The sequence below is a fragment of the Charadrius vociferus genome, unplaced genomic scaffold (genome assembly GCF_000708025.1).
Source record: "Charadrius vociferus isolate BGI_N301 unplaced genomic scaffold, ASM70802v2 scaffold163, whole genome shotgun sequence".
Lineage (NCBI taxonomy): Eukaryota > Metazoa > Chordata > Aves > Charadriiformes > Charadriidae > Charadrius > Charadrius vociferus.
In genome coordinates this window covers 4,783,588-4,806,729 of record NW_009648332.1, presented here as the reverse complement: position 1 = coordinate 4,806,729, position 23,142 = coordinate 4,783,588, and the positions used below count along the sequence as shown (strand labels likewise).

The 23,142-nt window shown below is 42.7% G+C and overlaps 1 protein-coding gene across 1 annotated transcript in view; it reads right to left on the bottom strand.

Annotated features, from left to right (window-relative positions):
- Positions 1-23,142, bottom strand: part of AGBL4 (ATP/GTP binding protein-like 4) — a 972,041-nt gene that overhangs the window by 93,596 nt on the left and 855,303 nt on the right. The window contains exon 11 of the mRNA XM_009884833.1: positions 10,093-10,245. Within this exon, the coding sequence (XP_009883135.1) occupies positions 10,093-10,245 (153 nt within the window). The remainder of the gene's footprint in view (positions 1-10,092; positions 10,246-23,142) is intronic.

The following is a 23,142-nucleotide window of genomic DNA, read 5'->3' as shown; positions in this document are numbered from 1 at the left end:
CATAATTAGAGAATGGTTTCGTATTACTACGCATAATTAAAAATATGCTGTGTCACCCTATGCCATTTCCATTTGGGAAATAAGCTGTATTTCACAACTGAGGCGAACTATTCCAAAAAAAAACCCCAACCCAACCCCAGAAAAATTGCCCACATTTTGCTCATTCTGTAGTTGAGCAATAAGCACTTCACCTACTGGGGTAAACTGGGATTATGCATACAAATTGCTTCATGTTCTTTACCTATCAGCAGCAGCAACGGCCAAGTGTAATCAGGACTCAATTACAACCTCGCCAGAGTTGTCCGCTGATGCTGCTCTTAGCGCTGAAGAGCAAGCTTTTTTTTCCTAAAACAGGTCTGACCTCCAGGAGCCCTCAACTCACCGCCCCAGTGTAGCAAAAAAGTGACGATAAAAAAGTTAGTAGTTAGTGCTCTAGAAAAAAGGAATGACACACTTGTCATCAAGGAAGAATAGACATGCCATTGGGAAATGGACTGGAGCCCAGACAATGTCAAATCCATCTTGGCGAAGAGTTTTACAGTATCAGCTATAACTCACTCACTCTCATTTTCCAGAACACTTTATTGAAGTCTGCAAAAGTTAGAAACAGAGCACAGAAATGCACTGGCATCAAAATATTTGCCACAGAAGATCGTAAGCAGCATTATTACAAATTGTGACTCTTCTGTTTGCCCCTCCACAGGGTGCTATAAGAGGGGTGCAACTGGCAGCTCACTTCCCTCATATGGATAGAGCTAATTACTGCCATGGCGTGCTCAGCAGTCACTGCTTTGACCTTGCCATTCTTGCAGCTGGTGGCCCATTGAGCTATCTTACAAGCAAAACTTATCTCCTTCCTTCTTTGGAAGCACTGAGGAAACTTCTCACTTCAAAAGCCAACTTCACTCTCTCCTCACACCCACTTCTCACCAGCTCCATTAACTCTCTTAATAGACTGGAAAGCATATGTGTTAGTGTTTTTTGTGATAGACTATCAACTCCATGCCAACTGGGTCTGGAGACTTGGAAATCATGGCATTTGGGAGGTTGCTATCAGGCAGCCTTCTTCCAATTTATTTTACAAACAAGCTGCAGCCAGCATCCGAAATGTAGATGAGATTATTAAAAAAAAAAAAAAAAAGAAAGAAAAAGAAAAAAAATCCCAAAAGCAGAAAGCTGATCTGAAGGAGGTAGTAGGCAAAGAAGGAGGATTCTGGGAGCAGAGACATGATGAAATGAAAAGAGAGCTCAAAATTACTCCCTGATTCATCTTACCTTGCAGCTGTGCCGTGTTTCTGATGCATAGAAAAGCATATTTAATCTCAAAATCATTTGTGACTAGTGAAGTTTGGGAAAAGGAGGTTTTGAAATGTCCAGGATCATTTCAAAGAGGGATCCCATTACTTGGAATTTTTCCATATGCCTTAGGGACAGTCAGGTTGGACTGATATTCCTGTGAAAAGAGCTCGCTCACTCACTCTCACTGACCGCTTTGCAGTTGACAGCATTTTGTTTCATAACTTTTGTGCCTGGTAGGAAACACTAAGGTGGGCAGCAAACTTTGGGTTTAACAAGGGAATATTCTCTGAACCAGAATTTGATTTGCAGAAATCTGAGAAAAGGTGCGCAGAGGTGATCAGAAACAGTTTGACCTGTCCTAAGAATGTGAGAGAGAAAGGCCTGAAACCAAAACTTGAAGGCCAAATAGCCTCAAATCCTAAGAGATTTTCACCATTCTGCTACCTGTCTCTTTTTGCCTTCTTCCTACTGCTCAGTGGAAAGCAGACGGCAGTCACCCTTCCTTAAAGGCGGCATCACATTGTAGGAGTACCATGAACGCAACCTGCCTAGCACCACATTGTCGGGCTTTAAAGTGCGGTTCTCCTCAGAGGAATAACAGTTTAAAGGTACTTTGCCACCACACACAAATCTGCTCCCTGAGGGGCTTCATTATCCCTTTAATGTGTAGTGAAGGAATACCAGATCTTTCCCTCTCCCCATCCCTCCGGAGTGTCTTTCAGTCACGCCTGCTTAAGTTTGCTGATAAAAACACATATTTGCATGGTCATTAGCAGAGGGGTTGGAAGGAGGGAGCTTTGTAAGCTCTCAGTTTATGCCTCAAAACCCTCAAAACTACCAAATGAGTTCCCTTTTTGGAAACTCTGTAGTTAGAAAAGGAACTGGCTTTCGTGCTTCAGGGTTTCAGCTGTTCACCTGCGAGAACTACAATAGCTGCACTCTTCTTTTCACTGCTCATTAATATCCATGCTCTGCCGTGCAGCTCCAGGACTGATGGAGGGCTCTGCAGCCCACTGCCTGTCTCTCCACCTTGTCCCAGTTACGCTGGCAGCGCCAGTGCAGGCAGTTGGCATGCCGTTTCACATTCCCCAGAATTCATCCTCACATGCACTGAAACTGGTTGTACTCACAGCTCCCACCTCCCCCAGTGCTACAGCACTGAGGATGCTTATTAAGTTCACTGGCTTCACCATAACAGCTGATGCAACTGGAATCCAAATCAAAACAGCAGCTCTTCTGAGAGAGCTGCTTAAACAACACCCCAAAGCCAAACGAAGCAGGGTGGCAATGGCTTTACCTGAGACTTTCACAAAGTCAGTCGAGGGCTCCCCTACAGAGCTGAGAAGCCCGTCTCAAGCTACTCAGAAAAGGAAACGGAGGAGGCAGATTTCACCCCATCCTCTAAGCAAACTTCAGTTGGAGCTCCTCTTGCCACTCAATTCTGCAACCCCAAACACACATACACAGAGTATACTGTCTCCCAAAACATACTTCCTCAGGTCCTCTCAGCTCCTTCTTCAATGAGTCTGCTTCTCCCAGAATTGCACTTAGCCACATGTGACAGTGACCTACTCAACCATTAACCTATGCACAAACCCATCACCCATAAACCAGAGAAGTAGTTTGGAACTTATCTCCCTTTTAAGACCCAGCTCAAGCTGTGACCAGTAATATACACAAATAAGGGACCTGCAAATGCTTCAGGGTAATAATGAAGAAAAGATCTGCTCCTTGCCACCCCCCACCCTCCCAGCTTTTTACTAATTGCCACCTCTGTTTCTCAGAGCACATCCTTCCCCAAAGATGCCAAAGCTGGCATTTCCTAGCCTAAGCTCTACAGAGTAATCACACTGTTTAGAAAACAACTCGTGTCTCTGGAGTTCTCAGTTTCCCTATTTGTCAGTAGAAAATGAGACATTTCCTCAAAATATACAATAAAATAGCCTCTAGCAATAGCCTGCAATGCTTCTCTTTATAATAGTTTTGTGCGCGTGTGTGCAGTCTCCTGGGAGTGCTTTCATAATCATTTATACAAATGACAGAAACTTAGGACAATGAGGAGCAGAAAGAGAAATACAACCATCATGCATGCAGTTGCTTTGAAGAGTCTACAGAAAACGTGGTTTGCTCTGTGGCAAATAGATGTTCAGCTCATTTGTAGGCCTAAATCAGGAGATTACAACTGCTCTGGAACAGTTCTCTGAACCAGATGCGTATTCTACCTATGTTAAAATATCACATAGTTAAAGAGGTAATACCCAGAAAGAGATCCTGGGAGAGGGAACAGGTGTCCAGCTCTTAACCAACTTCCTACCCCTCCTACACAGCACAGTTTGTCCCAATTGAGTGAAATTTGGAGGGCTCTGCAAGAGAGGTAGCTTGCATTTGAATGTAAAGGAGCTCCTTTCATTTGTGGTACTGTGGGAGGCTGTCACCTGCTCCCAGGTTGTTGACATAAGGTAAGAGTAATGACGGTCTTTGAAAATTCACCGTAAAATTGCTATGAAAACTTGTTTCTTCTGTGGATATTCAAAATTTCTACCTGTGTGGGGATGGAGAAGGGGCTGTCAACTCCTATATGCACAAACACCACAGCAAGAAAGTCCTGAAAGAAATTCCATTTACTCAAACACTCCCCCCTCCCTCCCTTTTCCTTTTCTTTGCAATACAAATTAATTCAACCCTGTCTACAAAAAGAGGGGTGGGCTGGTTCAGCTCGATGTAATGGAGCAGTTTCATTTAGCTGCGACTCTCCAGAGGGCAGAGTTCTTGGGAGACCAAAACCTATAAACCTGCAATTCTTAGAAGCACAGGCTTTACCAATCTGTTCCCTGTGTCACCAGAAACGTGCTTCCTCTCTCCCCACACCCAGCCCCCAGAATAAATAAATAAATAAACAAACAAACTCATGGAGCAACATGTCCAAGAAGCAGCGAGCAGAAATGCATCCCAGAGGGGTGCTAAAGCATATAATAGCTGTATTTGTCTTCCTGGAAATGCCCTGGTACAAGACAACAAAGAAGATGATGGGATCATTTGTTGTTCTCAGGTTTTAGGAGATTTCTGAGTAGATCTGTTAAGCTTGCATGATGTTAACAAAACCTACCTGAATGCAACAGCTTTTGCCTTTCTGGGACAAGGTTATTTTTTTTGCCAAAACAGCAGAGACGTACTTAGGAGACAGCGCTGAAAGTCAGTACAGATTTTACTTTGGGATGAATTCTTGGTCTGAGCAACTTGCTCACTCCTCCCCCTTCCCTGCCCAGCCACACGCAACACAAACTGGTTCTTCTTTATTTCGGAACAGATTATTGGGATTCGTTTATTCAGTGTTCATGGGCTGTGATTACTCCCTCAGGGACTTGTGCCAGCACTTCCTTCAGACATGGCCCAAACCACACTGGGATTAGTAATAGGGATCACAAGACTAAGAGGGAGATGTCCAACCAGGGTAAGTGATAACGGCCCAGCGAGGCTGCCATGGGTTGGTGGGAGGAGGTTTGCTGGAAGGAACACATCTTCCCTAAGCAAGTTTGGGGGGATGAGCGGGGTGCTGTGGAAATGAGCTGGAGTATGTGGATGAAAGGAAACCAATAGAAAATATAGATAGATTAAAATCTTTTCCTTGGTTGCTCAGTTTTAGATATCCAGGCTAAAATAGCCAAACCAAACCAAACCAACAAAAAAAAAACCACAACAAAAAGTATTAGGGCAAATCATTCCATATCAGAATTTTCTCATGTTAGTGAGACAATGGTAGTCTCTAAAAATTATGTTTAGGTCACAGTGTCATGGCAATGGGGTTAACAACATGTTTTCCTAAATGAAACTGTCTGGGTTGTTGTTCAGAGACTTCACTGTTGAGTGCGCAGTGTGGTATAAAGCGTAGGGAACTGCTGACAAAGAAACCAGACCGGCACCTTGGAGACCTGGGTTTTATTCTCTGATCTCCTGAAGCAAGTCTCTTCCCACCCACTCTCTGTCTCTTTCCCAGCATGACTGGAAGCTCTTGGGGTTGTGGGCTTTCTCAGTAGTTACCCGGTTTTCAACATAACAAGACCCCAAATTTTTATCAGGCTAACCACAGCACGCAAAAGACAACAAACTTTCTAAGGAAGGTGCTCTGCTGGGAGGTTGAGTAGAAGAAAATGAAATGAGAACTCAAAAGTATCCCAAGTACCACCAGTTCTGAGTATAAAGAAAAAAAACAACAAGATTAGGACAAGTACCTCTGGCCAGTCTTTATCCTTTAACTGCAAAGAAAAGCAATCTTTACAAAATGATAAAGCCATCCAAGAATGGCTGCGGTGGTTTCTTTTAAATGAACCAGAGAGAACAGATGGTCTCCTCTCATACTGTCAGAAAGGTCAAAATTAGCCACCCCTAAGACTAGCAGGTTCTTGAAATGCTCAAGTGCTTGTGTCTGGTCGTTATGACTAATCCACTCTCCAGAACAAGAAAGGGCAAATGAAGAACACCCCTCCAAATACTGCAACAACTCCAGCCATGGCTGATGTGTAATGCACTTGGACATGGTGTCAACAGCTGCTCTTAAAACCCAATGAGTCAGCCTTTCAAAAGAGCTTGTCAGCTCTCACTGTTAAAGCTTTCGTACAGATTATATTTACTCCCCAATGTTTAAAAATATCCTTCTTAAACCTTGAAAACATAAAATGTTTTCCTTACAGAATTTGTCCTTTTCCCCCCAGACAGATGCCCAAGGATCTCTCACGTATTTATTTGGGAGCAAAGCTTCCTACCTCTTCTTTCTCTTTCCTCTTCACGTGCTGACGGCTAAACCTAAGGCAGGCCTCTGTTTCTGAAGTCATGTACAAATGAAGAATTTCTGGCCCCTTTCACAACTTTTGCCCGCAAACCGCAGTCAGCCTTCCAGAATACTGTGAGGTTAAGCGTTCTGCTCAACAGACAGGGTACAGAGACACCGGGTGACTTGCCTTTGGTGCTACAAGAGGCACGCAGGCACAAATCCCCTACCCATCCCCTATTCTAATCACCAATCTCCCTCGGATGCTGTCATTTAAATAAAAAGGCCTATTGGAAATGACAGGTGAAGAAAGCAGTCCAGGCATGAAATGCACTCTATATTAATAGAAGGTTGCCAGACAAAACGGCACAAGGCATTTGATCGCATCATCTTAGGCTTGTTGTTCATGCTCCTTTGCATCTGGCTGCGTGATTTCTGCCAGATTCTCGGCTGGAGGAGCAGGCTAGGATTTGCCTGCTTTCCCTAACCCGTGCCGGGCTCAGCTGCAATCACGCAGAGCACTGAAAGAAATCCCTTTGAGTCGGGATTCATTCCGAACATGTAAAACCCAGACAAATGACTGCTTCTCCAAAGTGAATCCCATTTCACAGCAAGTAGGTTATTAGTGTGGAACTCCATACAAGTAGCCTGCATTCAAAAACCCTCTGCATTATTAATAGAAGATGAGCTTTTGACATCAAAGGAGAACCATTATGCATGCTAAACGGTGGCAAAAATTGTACCCGCACTTCAAACCTTTTCAGTTCTTTGTCCCTTGTAAATCAATCAAGGTTGACAGATGCTTTAAGGAGAGTAATCTTTTCAATGATACTGTCAATGGATAACATAATGGAACATTGTCTCTGTGCTGTGTGAAGACATGGAGCTAGTCAATTATGGACAACACTTCATGCAGCCGCCAGTTTTCACTTGAAGTGCTGCTGTTGAAGTATTATAATCCCAACAAATGGCCGCAGCAGCATACAATGTAAATGAGACCTCCTGAAGCTTTGGAAAATTAATTAGTAACAACAGCGGTCCATTCCCACACTTTCAAACACCAGCCTGGTAATGTTAACGATGCACTTCCCCCTTTCCCTTTGAGCAGTCAATAGGGCATATTTACATACACTATTTTTAATCTTCAACACTTTTTTTCTTTTTCCCCTCCTTTAAATGCAGGAAGCTCTGGATTCTTTTCCTCTCTTTCAAGCAGCAAACTTCACTCCTAATATTTCCAACCAGGGACATAACCCAAATGGCTGGAGCTGAAAACAAGAGAAAAGAGACTTTCCCACTTGGAGACAGCAGTAATATTCACTCCTCTTGCTTCATACACGTTGGACACTTTGTGGCTGTCTCCTTTTCCAACATTTGTATCCCCTCAGCTGCCCTGAGAAGAATGGCTTGGATGGATGGCAGGGGAAAAGCTTCTGGTCTCAAGAGACCAGCAGGATGTGAGTTGAAAGCCCAGTGTACTGAGTGCCAGCAGCACCTAGGTTGAACTGTGGTGCACTGGATGCCAACATATATATCCAGTTGCCAGCTTCTATAGAAAGGAGATTGAGAGTCAAAGGGGAGAGACTGCACTGTTTATTTAGCTATTGGCTTCTATTTCCTACGTCATTTTCTCAAAGATTTCCCCTTTGTCAACCGAGGGTTGTGCTAAGAGGAACACTTAATCTCCCACAGTAGCAGAGAGAAATCCTACACTTGAGCACAAAATTTCTAAACTCCTATCAATTGCGGGTTTTCATTGCTATGATCTGTGGATGCCCCCTTATCTATAATGTGTTTTTGAAATGACCAGGTGCAGATAAGAAACTCAATCACCGAGGTCTCCTTGGGCAAGAACAGGCTGTTCCTTGAACCCAACTCCCTCTTCCCCAGGCTCCAAAAGCTGGGAACAGATGCAGCTGCTGTCCCTCCTCATTTAGTATAGATTCGGTCTTCTGCACTCCGGACAGTTTTCTGAGAAGCCCTTGCAGTGATTGACTGCAGAAAGCTTCATGCTGTAGCAGTCCCCCGAACCTCCAAAACATGCAGACAATGGTTAAACAATACTGACAATGGTTAAACACTATGAGGCAAGAGATGAAGCAACAGCAGCCACACACCCTCCACACCCTCCCAAGCACTACCCGGCTAGCTGCCATGGCTGATCCCAAGAAGAAAGGGGAAATGTTTTATCTACTGGAGACCCCCCTCCTGGGAAGAGAAAAGACAGAGGAAAGGATATCTTCTGCCTCTCCTTAGAAAAGGGACTGATCCAAACATTTTCCTACTCACATAAAACAAACTACCATAGAATAGAAAAATGGACAGGATTCAGGAGGCTTAAATTCCTCCTTCCTTTTGCTGGAAGAGATCTGTCAAGAAAATAGTGGCGCAACTCCGTTTCTATACTCACTTCCCACTCAAACTCCACAGTGCAATATGCACAAACACAAGACAAAAAAATTCTCTACTGCATCTCGGTGAGAAAGCTTTAGGCTAGCATTCTTGCCATGATGAAAATGGCTTTTTTTCCAATTACGGTTTCTTTTGCTGTGCGGGACTCGTCTGCTTTTGTATCTGTTTTTAGATTTTGTTTCTCTAGAGCTAAGCACATGGAATGATGCAGGGTCCCTATCCTCCTCCACCCACCGCCTCTGCCACAAGCTGGTTGGGATAGCACTGCAGTGGAAGCAGGTACCATGCCCCAGCTGTCCCCATCTTTGAGAGGAGACCCAGGTTTATCTCTCAGTACCAGGAAAAATGAAGCGTAAGCAAAAAGAGGACAGCAGAGACTGGGAAAAAGTATGGTGGGTAACAGAGAGAGTTAAGAACACAGCAAACATAAAAGCAGGGACCATACTGTAGGTTGTTCTGCTTCTTCTCTGCTTGGTGCAGGACTGCAAAGTCATTTTTAATTGAGCCTGTTCCTATTATATAGCTGCCAAATGTCACCCACTGCCTTCCCTCCTCATGGCTGGAAGTTTCCACTACCTTGGCTGAGATGCACTTCTAAAAAGTTCTTATCCCAGTCAAAGCAAAATGGGACAGCAAACAACTGTTACTTCAAAGAATGTCCACTTAAGCAAACCGAGAGTGCATAGTGAAAGACAGGAAGGGACAGCTGTGCAGAAGTAGCTTAGCTGGCCGCTCCACTGGTGTGCAAGGTGGGCCAGGAGAAGGAAACAAGCAGTTGCAGGCAGGGTCAGGTGTTGTGTATTCTACTTGCACAGTTTTCAAGGAAAACTGATGCACAAAAGAGGCTGTGGAAGGGGCCAGCATGTCATACTTGGACACAAAGCTGCAACACATTGAACCAGAGTCTTAAATCTACTGACTGCTGCAGAGCTACTGCGACCAGTGTGTGCTAAGGACCTGTTCTACTCTATTTGAAACTTGCTTTAAAACATATGCCCTTTTCCAGCTCACTCACAGGAGTTTACCATTTATTTCCAAGTTCCAGAGATACCTACGCACATACTTTCTTCCAAGTTATGAGACGTATTGAGCAATTGCAGGTTTTCTTGCAGAACAGTTTTCCATGGTAATATCAAAGAATTTCAAAAGCATACATTGCCTTTGTCACAAATTTAGACAGAAAATTATCTAACCTTTTCTTTCAAGTTTAGTTTTACTTCTATTTGCTATTATATTATTATCTAAAGTTTATAAGTAAAAAAAAATAAATCCAATATATTATAATATAAACAATGAAACAATAAAGCTGATGCAGTTGATCAAAAGAGAGAAGATCTGATAAAAACTAAGTGTTCCAATAATTCAGAACCAAAGGTTATAATATGGAAGATGAAGAACCTGCTTTTGTTCATGTGCCTAATGACAACACATCAGATCACAACTTGCCACTTTTGGATAAGGTAAGTATAAGAGGGAAGATGGTAGCTAATAATGACAAAAATTTTAAGTAGCCTTCTGTTCATATTAAAATAAAATTCACACAATCCAATTAAGTCAGAGATTTAGCATTAAAAAATAAATTAGGAAAAAAATTAATTAAGAGAAACATTGCTTACATAAGAGAAGTCTTCAGCATTCTGACAGAGTAGCTTGGGAAAAACAGCCTGCCGCTGAAATCTTTCCTCGTCTTCAAAGATGTTCCCATACATGAAGCCATTCATCATGGTGGAGTGGGCATGGATGTCAATATAGAACTCCAGGTTAATCTTCTGTTGAGGGAAAACAACAGCAACAAAAAAAACATTCAGCATGAGATAAATCATAACTGTGTTATGTATGTGAAGCCTCCCATAAATCCAATACTGCCCTCCTTGAATCTAACCACGGTGCCAGTGCCAGAGAGCCATGCTAAAGACATTGCTTTGAAGCTTCCAGCCATTTATGCCTCCCTGTGGGTGCACGTGAGGTGCAACACAGGACCATGACAGACATTTCTTTACCTGTTCTGAGAAGGCTGAAACATTTATGCAGCACAGGACACTGTGCAAAATAGACACAAAGCATTGACCTTCACGTTGATATAGGGCTTAGCACCACTGACAAAAGTATGCACCTTCCAGTTCCAGAGCATGATTGTTTGGACGTAACTTTGCTACCTCTGCACAGTTCTACATAACAATATGCAGATGTACCCTTCTGCCAGGAAAGACAGGCTAAAAATTGTGTAAAAAAGACTTCAGTATTTTCTGTGTAGTTTATTTTGGTTTATAAGGTACCGCAAGTACATCCCTAGAGGTGTTCAAGGCCAGGCTGGATGGGGCTTTGAGCAACCTGGTCTAGCGGGAGATATCCCTGCCCACAGCAGATGATCTTTAAGGTCCCTTCCAACCTAAACCATTCCATGGTTCTATGATGAAATGTTTTTGTTACTCTACTTTGTAGTAGTAATTCAACAGAACAACTCCCCAGAACAAGTGCCCTGAACGTCTCTCCACTTGGAGCTTTCCAAGTAATTCTGCATCAACTCTTGCTTCAAAAGAAAGCACCAGGACCACCTAACACAGAAGCTGCTGCTCTCCCCACTCCCCCCATACCCTTCCTGGATTGGCAATTCAGTGTCAGAAGGCTCTGTAAGAAAAATCTGCTCAAGTCTCCAGCCCAGGGACACATCTTTTCATCACAGAATATACAAGTGATACTACTTCCCCTGCCATCAGCAGCAAAGAATGAATGTTCACCTTGATCACCACCTACAGTGCCACTGACAGTAGTGAGAAGGCAACATCCAGTACTAAAAAGTGCTACCAGAGCGCACACCGCTGTCTTACCCAGAGTTTCCCCAAACTCTTGCAACTTCTGGTTCGGAACAAATGGTGCTCTGTGACCAGCCAGTGATAAACCCACCCCTGTCACCTGGCCACCATGGGGTCAGTAAGAACCTTCCTGGTGACCAGAGGGTTATGGTTCAGATCTCTCTGCCCCAACAGGGGGATGGAGAAGAGCTCTGTTAGAAGGACAAGGAATACGATGCTTAGCCCTGTACCACTCAGTGGCAAATGCGGGCCTTGGCCACTGAAATACAACATGTAGTTCTCCAGCCGCATGTCTTGTCTGCACACAAAGCTTGCTCAGGCTACTGGAGAATACTGAGCTACAAGATGGTCCAACGTAATACAAACACAGTTTGTATTATGCAGTTCATGCGACCGCAGTGTCAGCTCTTCTAGAGAGTCTCTGATGGGGGGAGAACATCATTTGGTATGTGAAACTAATGTGATACAGATTTACTTTCCCTTGGCAGAAAACCAATGTACAATACACAGTGACTGTTTAGTTTAATTAAACAGCCTAGAGAGAGTAATACTGAATCTTATTAAGCCTCTCCTATGTTAAAATGTTAGCTAATGCAATATCAATATCTGACCATGCTTCATAGGAAAAGGAATATTTGATTGTATATGACTCTAATACAATAAATTGTTTGCTCCTGCCAAAACATTACTCTGTGCTATAGAAGACCAGCACTGCAATAAAGCACAATAAAGCACCCATCTGCTATTCGGAGATATAGCACTGAGGAGAAAGATTAGCATTGACAGGATGAAATACCACATAGGATTTTCTTCATCTCCAAGCATACAGAAATTAAAACCAAGATTGAGTAATATTATTTTTCATAAGATAATTTCCCCAGCAGAAACAGAATTTGATGAGATCAGATGCACAGTGGCATATCACCATAAGACAGAACACGTAGAGTCTCAGAACAGTGATTGGATGGTGAAGTGAGGAAATAATCTAGTTAAACTGGATATTTGTAAAGCATGAACGTCCTTCACATACAAGTCAGTGACCTAAGTCACACTTATTTTAGAACAACTAGACAGAATTCTTTATAGGGACATATTTACTAATATAAAGTAATTGTGAAGCACAGTGAGATATATAACAATAGACTAGTATCATTTGTGTCCTAACACAAAGTGTCTGGCATAAACTGTACGACTTGTGCCACGTCATACTATACTTATTCATCCATAGTTATCAAATTGTTTCCAAAAGAAGGTGTCTACAAACAGGGACAGAGGCACAGATTACTAAGATAACTTTCCTTAGGCTGTCCAGCAAGAAAGTCACCTGCAGAACATGGGTCACCTGAGCCTCAGCTTAGTATTCAATCAATCAAGTCATCCAGCGTAACACGGTATTACTGGAAAATATTTTCTAAACTCTCCTAGGATTCTCGCTAAAAAAATTGCTGGTAGAAGTGTTCCAGAGAATTTTAGACAATCTCTTGGGATTTTTCTTGATCATCAAAACCATTTTCAAATAGTCTGGTTACAATGGTTATTTCTGAGGAAACAGTGTCCTTTACGGACATCGCCTTCACCTAAAAAACTTCCAGATCGCTTATTTGAAAGCCATGACATTCAACAGATAGCTTATCACCCAGAGAAGTGTTTAAAAACATCAAAAGTAATTTCCTAAGTCGGCCCACAGTAACTATTAAACTGTTTTTTTCTGGTCTTTATTCCTTACTGTCCTACTGAATATACAAAAAACTCTATTTCACATATTCCTACCCACTAAATATAGTCCAAATTTGCAGCTGTCCATCCTACCCAGTCAGTTGTTAAACATTGCTAGAGTAATTGCCAGTTAGATGTACTACTCCCAGATACTGCTGAATGTGAATGGAACAGTATTTCAGTGTTTCACATGTATTTTCTTCTCATCACATTCATTATTTTATCAAAGGGAAACATCTTGAACATTCTCCATTACAGAAGAAAATAATTCAGTGCATTGTTAATATAACACATGAGTTTCTAATGAAAAATTCTCTTTATTCACAGACACACAGATATTGTGACCTTAAAATGGACAATAACAGCCCAGTCACTGGGACGTTAAAGTTTGCTACCTCGTGCCCCAGCTAGTAGACCAAGTAGTAGAAAATTTGTTTGCAGACTAGACTAAAGGATCAAGATATGTTCCTGAACAATAATGGTATTTCTTCTCTCTCTTTAGAGTCATACATATTCATAAGTACTTTACATGTAGGAGCTGTTTCACCCACTGCCACACTACAAATTTAAGCTAGGGAATAAAGTTTCATATTTCAGTTGAGGTTCTCTGGAAGATTTTGACATAATTACTGATCTGCAATTTAGGCAGGATCACAGAATTAACATTTTATTAAATATATAATGTCACCTACTGATGGGAATTTCAGAAAAATCAGCAGGGAGATGACCTTCTGAAATTGTTTCTCTTTGAGATAGGGAGAATTTTAATGGGAGAATGAGGTTAATAAACGTATGTGTGCATTTCCATGAGCACATGCAAACACACTTAAAACATAAACCAATCCTACCTGCTGTTAAACCACAGGGGTATCTGTCAGTATCTACAGAGCAGAACCCACCTCGGTTAGGGCTTCTCATGCAGTAGTATTTACAGGTAAGAATGGAAATAAATTTAGAGGTGGTTCAAATTTTCACAGTCACATTTGCTTCAGCCTTTAAGCAGAAAATAGTGACTAACCAGGGCTCAAACATCTCTGGATGCCATAGCTGCCTTCTGAGAGACTTGCAAGTCACATCCTACAATATGATATTAAACTCATCATTTTCTGCTTTAGAGGTGGAATGCAAAATGATCCAGATGCCTTATAAAAATCATCATGCAATTTAATTCCCTCAAGTGTCTTTTCTTTGTGCTTACAAGCAGCAACAGAGATTTTCTCTCTCGCACTCTCTTTCTTAAGTAAAGCTGTAATTACCTGGATGGCCCAGCTTACAGAGCTGGAGAAAACAAAGGCAGACTTGGTCTTTCTTTTCTCTGTGTGTCAAAACAGAAAGCGTTCACTAGACTGACAGAGACTATGATTGAACCCCATTTCTTAGAAAACAACAGTTAACATTCTTTCCCTTGAAAAGAATGGTCTTTGCCTCTTCTTGCCACTTACCACATAAAACCAGAATAAATAAATAAGCAAACAAATTTCTCCTCTAAAGTTCATTTGAATCCCCGCCTTTGTGACACACACTTTCCACTGTTCTCCTGAGTCAGTCTAAAGTTTCTGGCAGCTTGAGAAATATACATATAAATTAGGGAGGGGGGAAAATGAAAGAAATCGGGGATAAAGAATAAGAGCTCACATGCATTGTCAAGATATGAAATAGTCAAAGTAGCACAGAAACTGGTTCACATTGCCATGTAAAGTTTTGAGAAAATGAGTTCTCGCTTGTCTGCATTTTTATTTCATTAGCTGAATGCCTTTGGAAGGTCAGTAGTTAAAGAGCAAAAGGATAGAAGATGTTAATAGCTAGTGCTGATGTGACCAAAGTTAGATTTTGAACACTGCAATTATGATTCTTAAGGAAACAGAGACCAAATAAATAAATAAATAGATAGAAATCAATAAATGCTGTAATAAAAGGATAAATGTGCATTGAGCCCAGAACATGAGCCACTAGAGAAACAAGTGATGCAGGAAGAAGCCAGCTCTGTCCACCAGCTGTCACTTCAATATGGATTTTATTAATTCTTGGGCATAGCAATTGGTTTAGAGAGAGAGCGTCCAAAAGCCTTCTTCACTCCCATATTTCATACAGGGGATGGGATAAACTCCTTGCAATGTTTTATACAAGCGGCTAAAACCGTGACTGGTCATTAGTGGTAGAGAACATAACAGCCTCCCGGCAGACTTTGCACTCTCACTGCTAAGCCACAGTTTGAAGCAAATGGACATACAACAGTTGGCACAGCATAAGGAGTTTGCTCTTTTTTGGTTCAGAAAAGATTCAGAAATTCCCAGAACACTGGCTCTTTGATGCATCCTCAGGTCCAGAATCTCTCAAAAGAAAATTCTGCACAGGTCTCCAATACATCCATTTTCACGTACGCACCATACCCCAGGCTTAGTTATTTTGGTAACACCTACAGTGGTCACACCAGAAAACACAAGCACAATGTGCTAATAAGCAAAATAAAGGAAAACTGGCCATTCAACATCACATGTTCAGCAGCCTACATTCAGCTGGAAAGCACCGATGCTGGCCTTTTCAGCTCCAGGGAACTCTGCCCAGTGCTTTGAATTGCTCTTTAAGGGGGAGAAACACTTGTCTCCTTCTTACTATACAAGGGAACATGAGCTGAAATTCAAACTGTCCGGATATGGTTCACATTTTCAAACTTCCCTTGCAATACCTAGCTTTGGTAAGGTGAATTTTACCCAAATCCCTTTTCTTACATCTACCTTCTCACCATACTTTTTTTCCTCAAAATTTGAAAGGGCCAGCATAAACCCTCACCAAAAAAAAAAGTCAAATACTTCTAATAACATTATCGTCTGCCATTCTTTAGAACCTCTGTACAAGTCAGTCCTACAGCATCATCCCCAGTTTTGCAGATGATGTAAGCCACACCTTATTAAAGGCACTGTTTCAGAGGCATGCCACTACCATTTTGTAACCATAGGGACACCATTCTTCTCCTTCCATTCATCATCTCATGGACCACCTGCTCCGCTCACCTCTGTAAACACCATGGCAACAACATCAATTATTTACATAAGAAATTAATAGTAGAAAAGTGGTTTACTATTTTTAAAAACCTTCTAAATGTTAAAAAAATTAAAAAAAAAATATTCCTCAGCTTGCTTCTGGAGAAGGGAAAATGTCAGTTTAGAACCACTCTTATTCTCATTGATATGAAATACTAAAGCCAATTTCTCCTTATTCCTGTAGACACCTTTACACAATCTGACAGTCTTTTAAGTGTCCCTGCAGAAGCAGCTTGCAAACACTGATGTACTGCTAACTCTGCATGACCTTCCAGCAACTCTTCATAACAAGTCATGCATTTTTTTTCAGATTATTTCAATGACGTTCCCAGAGCTGCTGTCTTTTGGAATGAACCACTCTGATCCAGTTGCCATTCAAAAGTAATTATCTACCAATCTGGTTACACGGCAAGTTCTCAATCTAAATAATGATACCTCTTAAAGATAGGCATAATCTGACATAACTCATTAGTGCCTCAAAGAGGATGGAGAGGAGACTTCTGTTGGTTCCATGGATTCATACAGCAAAAGGGTGGCATGTCCGTCAACACTGCTTTCCTGCCTGTCTTAAAAATTAAGGGTTGCTTTTACCCATAGAAGAACACGGGACACTCTTCAGTTAGTTTGAACCTTGCACTGGTGTGTCCATCAGTAGCCCTGAAAGGAGCTAAACTCATAGTTCTGGCCTTAGAGTGGGAGGTCATCAACATGCATATTCTGATCCTCGTTCTTTATCTGCTTTTTCTCTCACCTGCCAGTGCAGATAACAACACCTCCTGAGGATTAGCTGACGTTTGTAAAGCACTTTGAAGATATAAAGCATCACAGTCCGTACAAGTTAAGTATTAATTCATCTGCCAGGCTGATTCACTCTTTGACCTCTCTGCAGAGATGTCCAGTTAGTGTCAGCTCTGGCAGTTTTTGCAATTCAGGCACCTGTCCACCAGCTACTGGACTGAAGCCAACAATTCACACAGCACACAGAAGAGCCGTCAGATGGTAGTAACATTTGGTCACGACAGGCCCGAATTGGATTTGAAAGGGTGACATGGAGGTGAAAGGCTCTATCAAGAAGCCACTTCTGTTCAAATGCATATTAAATTAGAAACGGGCCAAAAAGACAATGTTAAGACCAAGATCAAGTTTAGACAAGACTTTTGGGTCAGCAGCATGGACAATTCTTGTATAATTTTTACCCTAAATTAATAGGAACCAGGAAACACACTTTTCTGGATTTTGGGCCTGACCCCAAGCCAAAACCAGAAGGGTGAGTCTGAACAATGACAGTCATTATTCTTTCTCATCCTTTATCTCTCCTTCATGTAGAAGCAAACATGCACATAGAATCATAGAACAGTTTGGGTTGGAAGGAACCTTTAAAGGTCCTCTAGTCCAACCCCCCTGCAATGAGAGGGACATCTTCAACTAGATCAGGTTGCTCAGAGCCCCATCCAACCTGACGTCAAATGTTTCCACGGATGGGGCATCTACTACGTCTCTGGGCAACCTGTGCCAGTGTTTCACCACCCTTACTGTAAAAAATGTACTCCTTATATCTAGCATAAGTCTACCCTCTTTTAGTTTAAAACCATCACCCCTTGTCCTATTACAACAGGGCCTGCTAAAATGTTTGCCCCCATCTTTCTTATAAGCCCCCTTTAAGTACTGAAAGGCTGCAATAAGGTGTCCTGAGAGCCTTTTCTTCTCCAGGCTCTGGTCTCCCCAACTCTCTCAAGCCTTCAAGCCTTTCCTCACAGGAGAGGTGCTCCAGCCCTCTTATCATCTTCCTGGCCCTCCTCTGGACCTGATCGAACAGATCCATGTCTTTCCTATGCTGAGGACTCCAGGGCTGGACACGATACTCCAGGTGGGCTCTCACGAGAGCAGACTAGAGAGGCAGAATCTCCTTCCTTGACTTGCTGGACACGCTTCTTTTGATGCAGCCCAGAATATGGATGGTTTTCTGGGATGCAAGAGCACATCGTCAGCTCATGTCCAGCTTTTCATCCAGCAGTACCCCCAAGTCCTTCTTGGCAGGGCTGCTCTCAATCCCTTCATCACACAGACTGTATTGATACTGGGGGTTGCCCCAACCCAGGCGCAGGACCCTGCACTTGGCCTTGTTGAACCTCATGAGGTTCACATGGGCCCACTGCTTGAGCTTGTCCAGGTCCCTCTGGATGGCTTTCTGTCCCTCAGGCATGTCAACCGCACCACTCAGCTTGGTGTCATCTGCAAACTTCCTGAGAGTATACTTGATCCCACTGTCTATGTCACTGATGAAGATATTAAACAGTACTGGTCCCAATATGGACCCCTGAAGGACACCACTTGTCACCAACCTTCATCTGGACATTTAGATGTTGACCACTACCCTCTGGATGCAACCATCCAACCAATTCCTCATCCACCGAACACTCCACCCATCAAACCCATCTCTCTCCATTTTAGAGAGAAGGATATTGTGGGGGACCATGTCAAAGGCCTTACAGAAGTCCAGCTAGATGACATCCATAGCTCTTCCTTTGTCCGCTGAGGTAGTCGCTCCATCATAGAAGGCTGGTCAAGCAGTACTTGACCTTTGTGAAGCCATGCTGGCTGTCTCAAATCACCTCTCTCTCCTCCATGTGCCTTAGCATAGCTTCTAGGAGGATCTGTTCCATAATCTTCCCATGCACAGAGGTGAGGCTGACAGGTCAGTAGTTCCCAAGGTCCTCCTTTCTACCCTTTTTAAAAATGTGTGCAATGTTTCCCTTTTTCCAGTCACTGGGGACTTTACCTGACTGCCATGACTTTTCAAGTGTCATGGAGAGAAGCTTGGCAACTACATCAACCAATTATCTCAGGACTCTGGGATGCATCTCATCAGGTCCTATAGGCTCCTGTATGTTCAGATTCCTCAGGTGGTCATGAACCTGATCTTCTCTTACAGTGGGAGGGACTTTGCTCCCCCAGTCCCTGCCTTGTGGTCCATCCACTTGAGAGATGTGGGGAGAGAGGCTGCCAGGGAAGACTGAGGCAGAAAATTTGTTGAGCACCTCAGCCTTCTCCATGTCTGTTGTTACCAGTTTGCCACTCTTGCTCATCGGGGGGAAATGCTTTATTTGACCTGCCTTTTCTGGCTGACATACCTGTAGAAGCCCTTCTTATTATTCTTTGTGCCAAATTCAGCTGCAACTGCACTGTGGCCTTCCTGACCTCATCCCTATACAATCGGCCAGCATCCCTATACTCTTTCCAGGACACTTGTCCCTGCTCCCACTGCCTGTGCATTTCCTTCTTGCCTTTTAGTTTGACCAGCAAGTCTCGACTCAGCCGTGCCCGTTTCTTGCCTTCCTTTCCCGATTTCTTACTCCTGGGAATCAAGAGTTCTTGCACTCTATGGAAAGCATCCTTAATGATCTGCCAGCTCTGTTCTGCTCCCTTGCCCCTGAGGGCAATGTCCCACAGGATCCTATTGACTAACTCCTTGAAGAGCTGGAAGTCTGCTTTTCTAAAATGCAGGGTCCTGACTTTACTCTTTGCCTGACCCATATCCCTCAGGACTGCAAACTCCACCAGTGCATGATCACTGCAGCCCAGGCTGCCTTATTCAACACATGTAAAATTTCATATACAGGTCCCTGAGTGTCTTTTCCTGCCTACTAACAACATACCCAAAAATCTGATTAGTTAGACCTACGAGAGGACTTGTGCCGGTCATTCTTATTTTACATAGATCCATGTGGAGTAAGAAAGAAACAAACACACCTGCATGCAAACTACAAACCTGTCCATTCAGGTGGAAGGAAACAACACTAAATGTGTCATTCAAGGGTTATGTGGCCATCTACTTGCTTGGGAAGATGGGAAGGCTGTGGAAGGACACTGTGCACGTGCTTTACTAGTGACTGACAGCTGAAAAGCAAACTAACTCTTTCTCTTCATCTCCCTGGCACAGCCTCACCACAAGCAGAAGTTATCCATGGTCATTAGTCTTATTCTGTTCCTTTGCAAGTTGTGTCTTTCTTTTCCTTCCTTGTACTTGGTGCAGGCAACAAGCATATCCAAGGAAGAGATAAAAGTGAAAGACGATAAACAGGAACACAAGGACACTGAAAGAGATTGTACATCAGACGTAGCTACTGAGGGGAGGGACAGCATGCTAACAAATAAAAAAAAAAAAAAAGAAAAGAATTGTCCCTGCTATTCTCTTGTTGACCCATCTGCAACTGGAAGAATAGGTTTTCTTGGGTTTGACCTACTCAAAGAGAGATCAGCATGGCATTTTGCACCAAACCGCAGAATGTTTTCTCTGTGTTTTACATCTAGCAGTATTTATTATCTGCACAGTGCTATAAAAGCTAAAATGTAACGGTCATTTTGGAATGATCTGCATTTACCACTGAAAGCACAACATATGCCTTTTGCAAGGCACTTACCATCATCAGTTGTATCTGAAACTTCTTCCCTCCCATATTCCCCTACCCACATTGGCCAATATGTAAATATATTGCTACCTTGTCTTCTGCCTGTCAGACCAAAAAGCAGGGCAGCTAACTGTGCCTATAAGTGAAGTCACAAGATCTCAAAGACAATGTTTTGCCTGCAAGCACATATTGGGGACCGCTTTTTTTTTTTTTTACCGTTTCCTACAGAAAGAATATTCAGGTCCTGCAGAACATCAGAGACTCAAGACTGAGCATGGTGGCATAAGAAATAATCAGAGAGTGACAATCTCAAGAGGATTCACCAGGGCATAACTAAGCAAAGGTATAGTAGGACTTTGAAGAAGGGTATTTCCCACCCTAGACAGCAGAAGCTGACCCACACCGCCAATGGTTGACTTAGACATTTAGGCAGTTTTAATCTGCTTTTTCATCTATGTGGGTATATATACACCTTTATAAGTGTGTGTGTGTAAAAATGCATCTTTAAATACAAAGAAATATTTTAAACTTATTTTCATCCTTCTCCTTTGTAACTGTTACAGCTGTCTATGATGGAGAGCAAAGCAGTTTGCTCTGAATTGTAGGTATATCAGATCAATGCTTGATCTTTGCTCTCCTGAATTCTGCATCAACGCTGACGGGTCCACATGCTGTTTTCAGGTTGAGTCACAAAACGCTAGAGTGACTAGCCAATTCTGTAACACATTACCGACTGCTTTAGGAGATTGGCCCTACAATATGTTTACATAGTGAAGCAACCTTGTTGTGATTTAACCCTGGTACCAGCTAAGCCCCACACAGCCCCACACTTGCTCACTTTCCCCGCAGTGGAATGGGGTACAGAATCGGAAAGGTAAAGTGAGAAAACAAGCTTTACCCTCTTATTCCAACAAGAGACCACACAGCAAAGCAGAAACCCACTATATGCAACAACAGCGCAGTAGAAGTTGTCTGGAGGCAGAAAGTGATAGCACAAAACTTCGGCAGACAGCTCACAGGCAAACCAAACTTTGGGTGAACTCATTCTGTTTCTTCATAGTTTCCCTGGCAGTTTCCTCCCCTGCACGCTCCCGCACACCACACCGAGTCGGAGAAAGTCCGGAAGTATGTTTTAATAAAGCTCCCAGCTTTCCCAACCACTTCCCTTTAACTTTAGATTTCTCTGAAGGGAGGAGGTTTCTGCTATCTCTGATGGCTGGAACCTGATCCTGTCATCATTAGCTTTCTCAGAGACTCTTCATTTGTTGAATGTTGGTCTGTAATAAAGAGGCAGGAAGGATAGTCATTTTTATAGCAACTACCTGCCAACAGATTTCAATTCTTTATCCCTTCAAAATCCCACATCTGTCCGTGTCTCCAGGCACTAGTGGAAAAAGCTCTGCATTAGTTATTTTTATTATCAACATAAAAATCTTTCAATTTATTTATTTATTAAGAAAAAAAAGCAGCTATCTACAAAACTCAGTTCGTTTTGTCCTTAGGCAGACATTTAAAGCTGTCTGCCAACTTCTTTTCTTAATAAAAAAATAAGCTAAAGTCTTTATTACACACAGCGTAACAAAATATGACCAGCTACATTTACCCAGCTGAGACATGCACTGTCCGTTTATCAGGCAAGAATTCTGTGACTGAAAGAAGAAACAACTGATAAAGAAGGCGGCCCCATTTCCGAAACGTGGCCACCGATGGGTCCTGACCACAGCGCTGAGCCCCAGAATGTGTCCCGTCCCTGCAGGGAGCCAAGTCCATGCTGCCCGGTGGAGCAGGGACAGATGCTGAGCTCGTTTCTGACCCATCTCCAGACAGACAGGAGGGACCTGCCAGCTCAGAGCAAGGAGGACTCCACTGCATGACTATTCCGCCTTTGGGACTCAAGTGTGTGTCTCTCTGTGGTGCTACACCTAATGGCTTCTCCAGCTCTTCCCTAACACAGCAGAGAAGGGTGAAGCTTGTACTGTGTGGTTGTCACCGGGGAGACACCACTCCATCCTCAACCACCAGCCAGACCTCTTTGAAATAACCCGCTTTCAGGCTGGCTCTTTGCTTTTGCTTCTTAATGGTGTGATATGGTGAAAACTGAAAATATATCCCAAGCCACTTCAGTTCCTTGCACAAATGCCTCTTGGACTTTAACGTGAGGACAAGATAGGTGATGAGAGCCATACCTACTGCCCAAAATCTTGTGGCCTATTTCACAGTGAGCGTAGTCTCTGAAAAGCAGGAAGGATTTGGAGATCTAGCCAGGATATGCGTCAGAGCTGCTGTCTGCACTCTTTCTAGGCTAGTGACTGGCATGTTAAACCCAAACACATCTTAGACTGACACAAGATGAAACACATTAGGCAGATGGCATGTTTTCTCTGCACAAGCCAGAACCAGAGTATTTCCTCCTAACGATCTCCTGTTCTTGTTCTCACAGCAAAATTAGTTGTAAAGTAAAAAGAAACAGAAAAATACATAACATGATGAGAGCAAAGATTACTATCTGGAAAATATATCAATATCAACAGGAGAGGGGTTTTGTTCTTTCAATTCCATGGCTCTTATTTATATATATATTGTTTATAAAAACAAACACCCTACTTTGTCAGATGTGAAAAGTCAAAATTTACATTTAAATGGAGGCATTTAGGTAGGTTCTTTTTCCTCTCATCTCTTGAATGCCG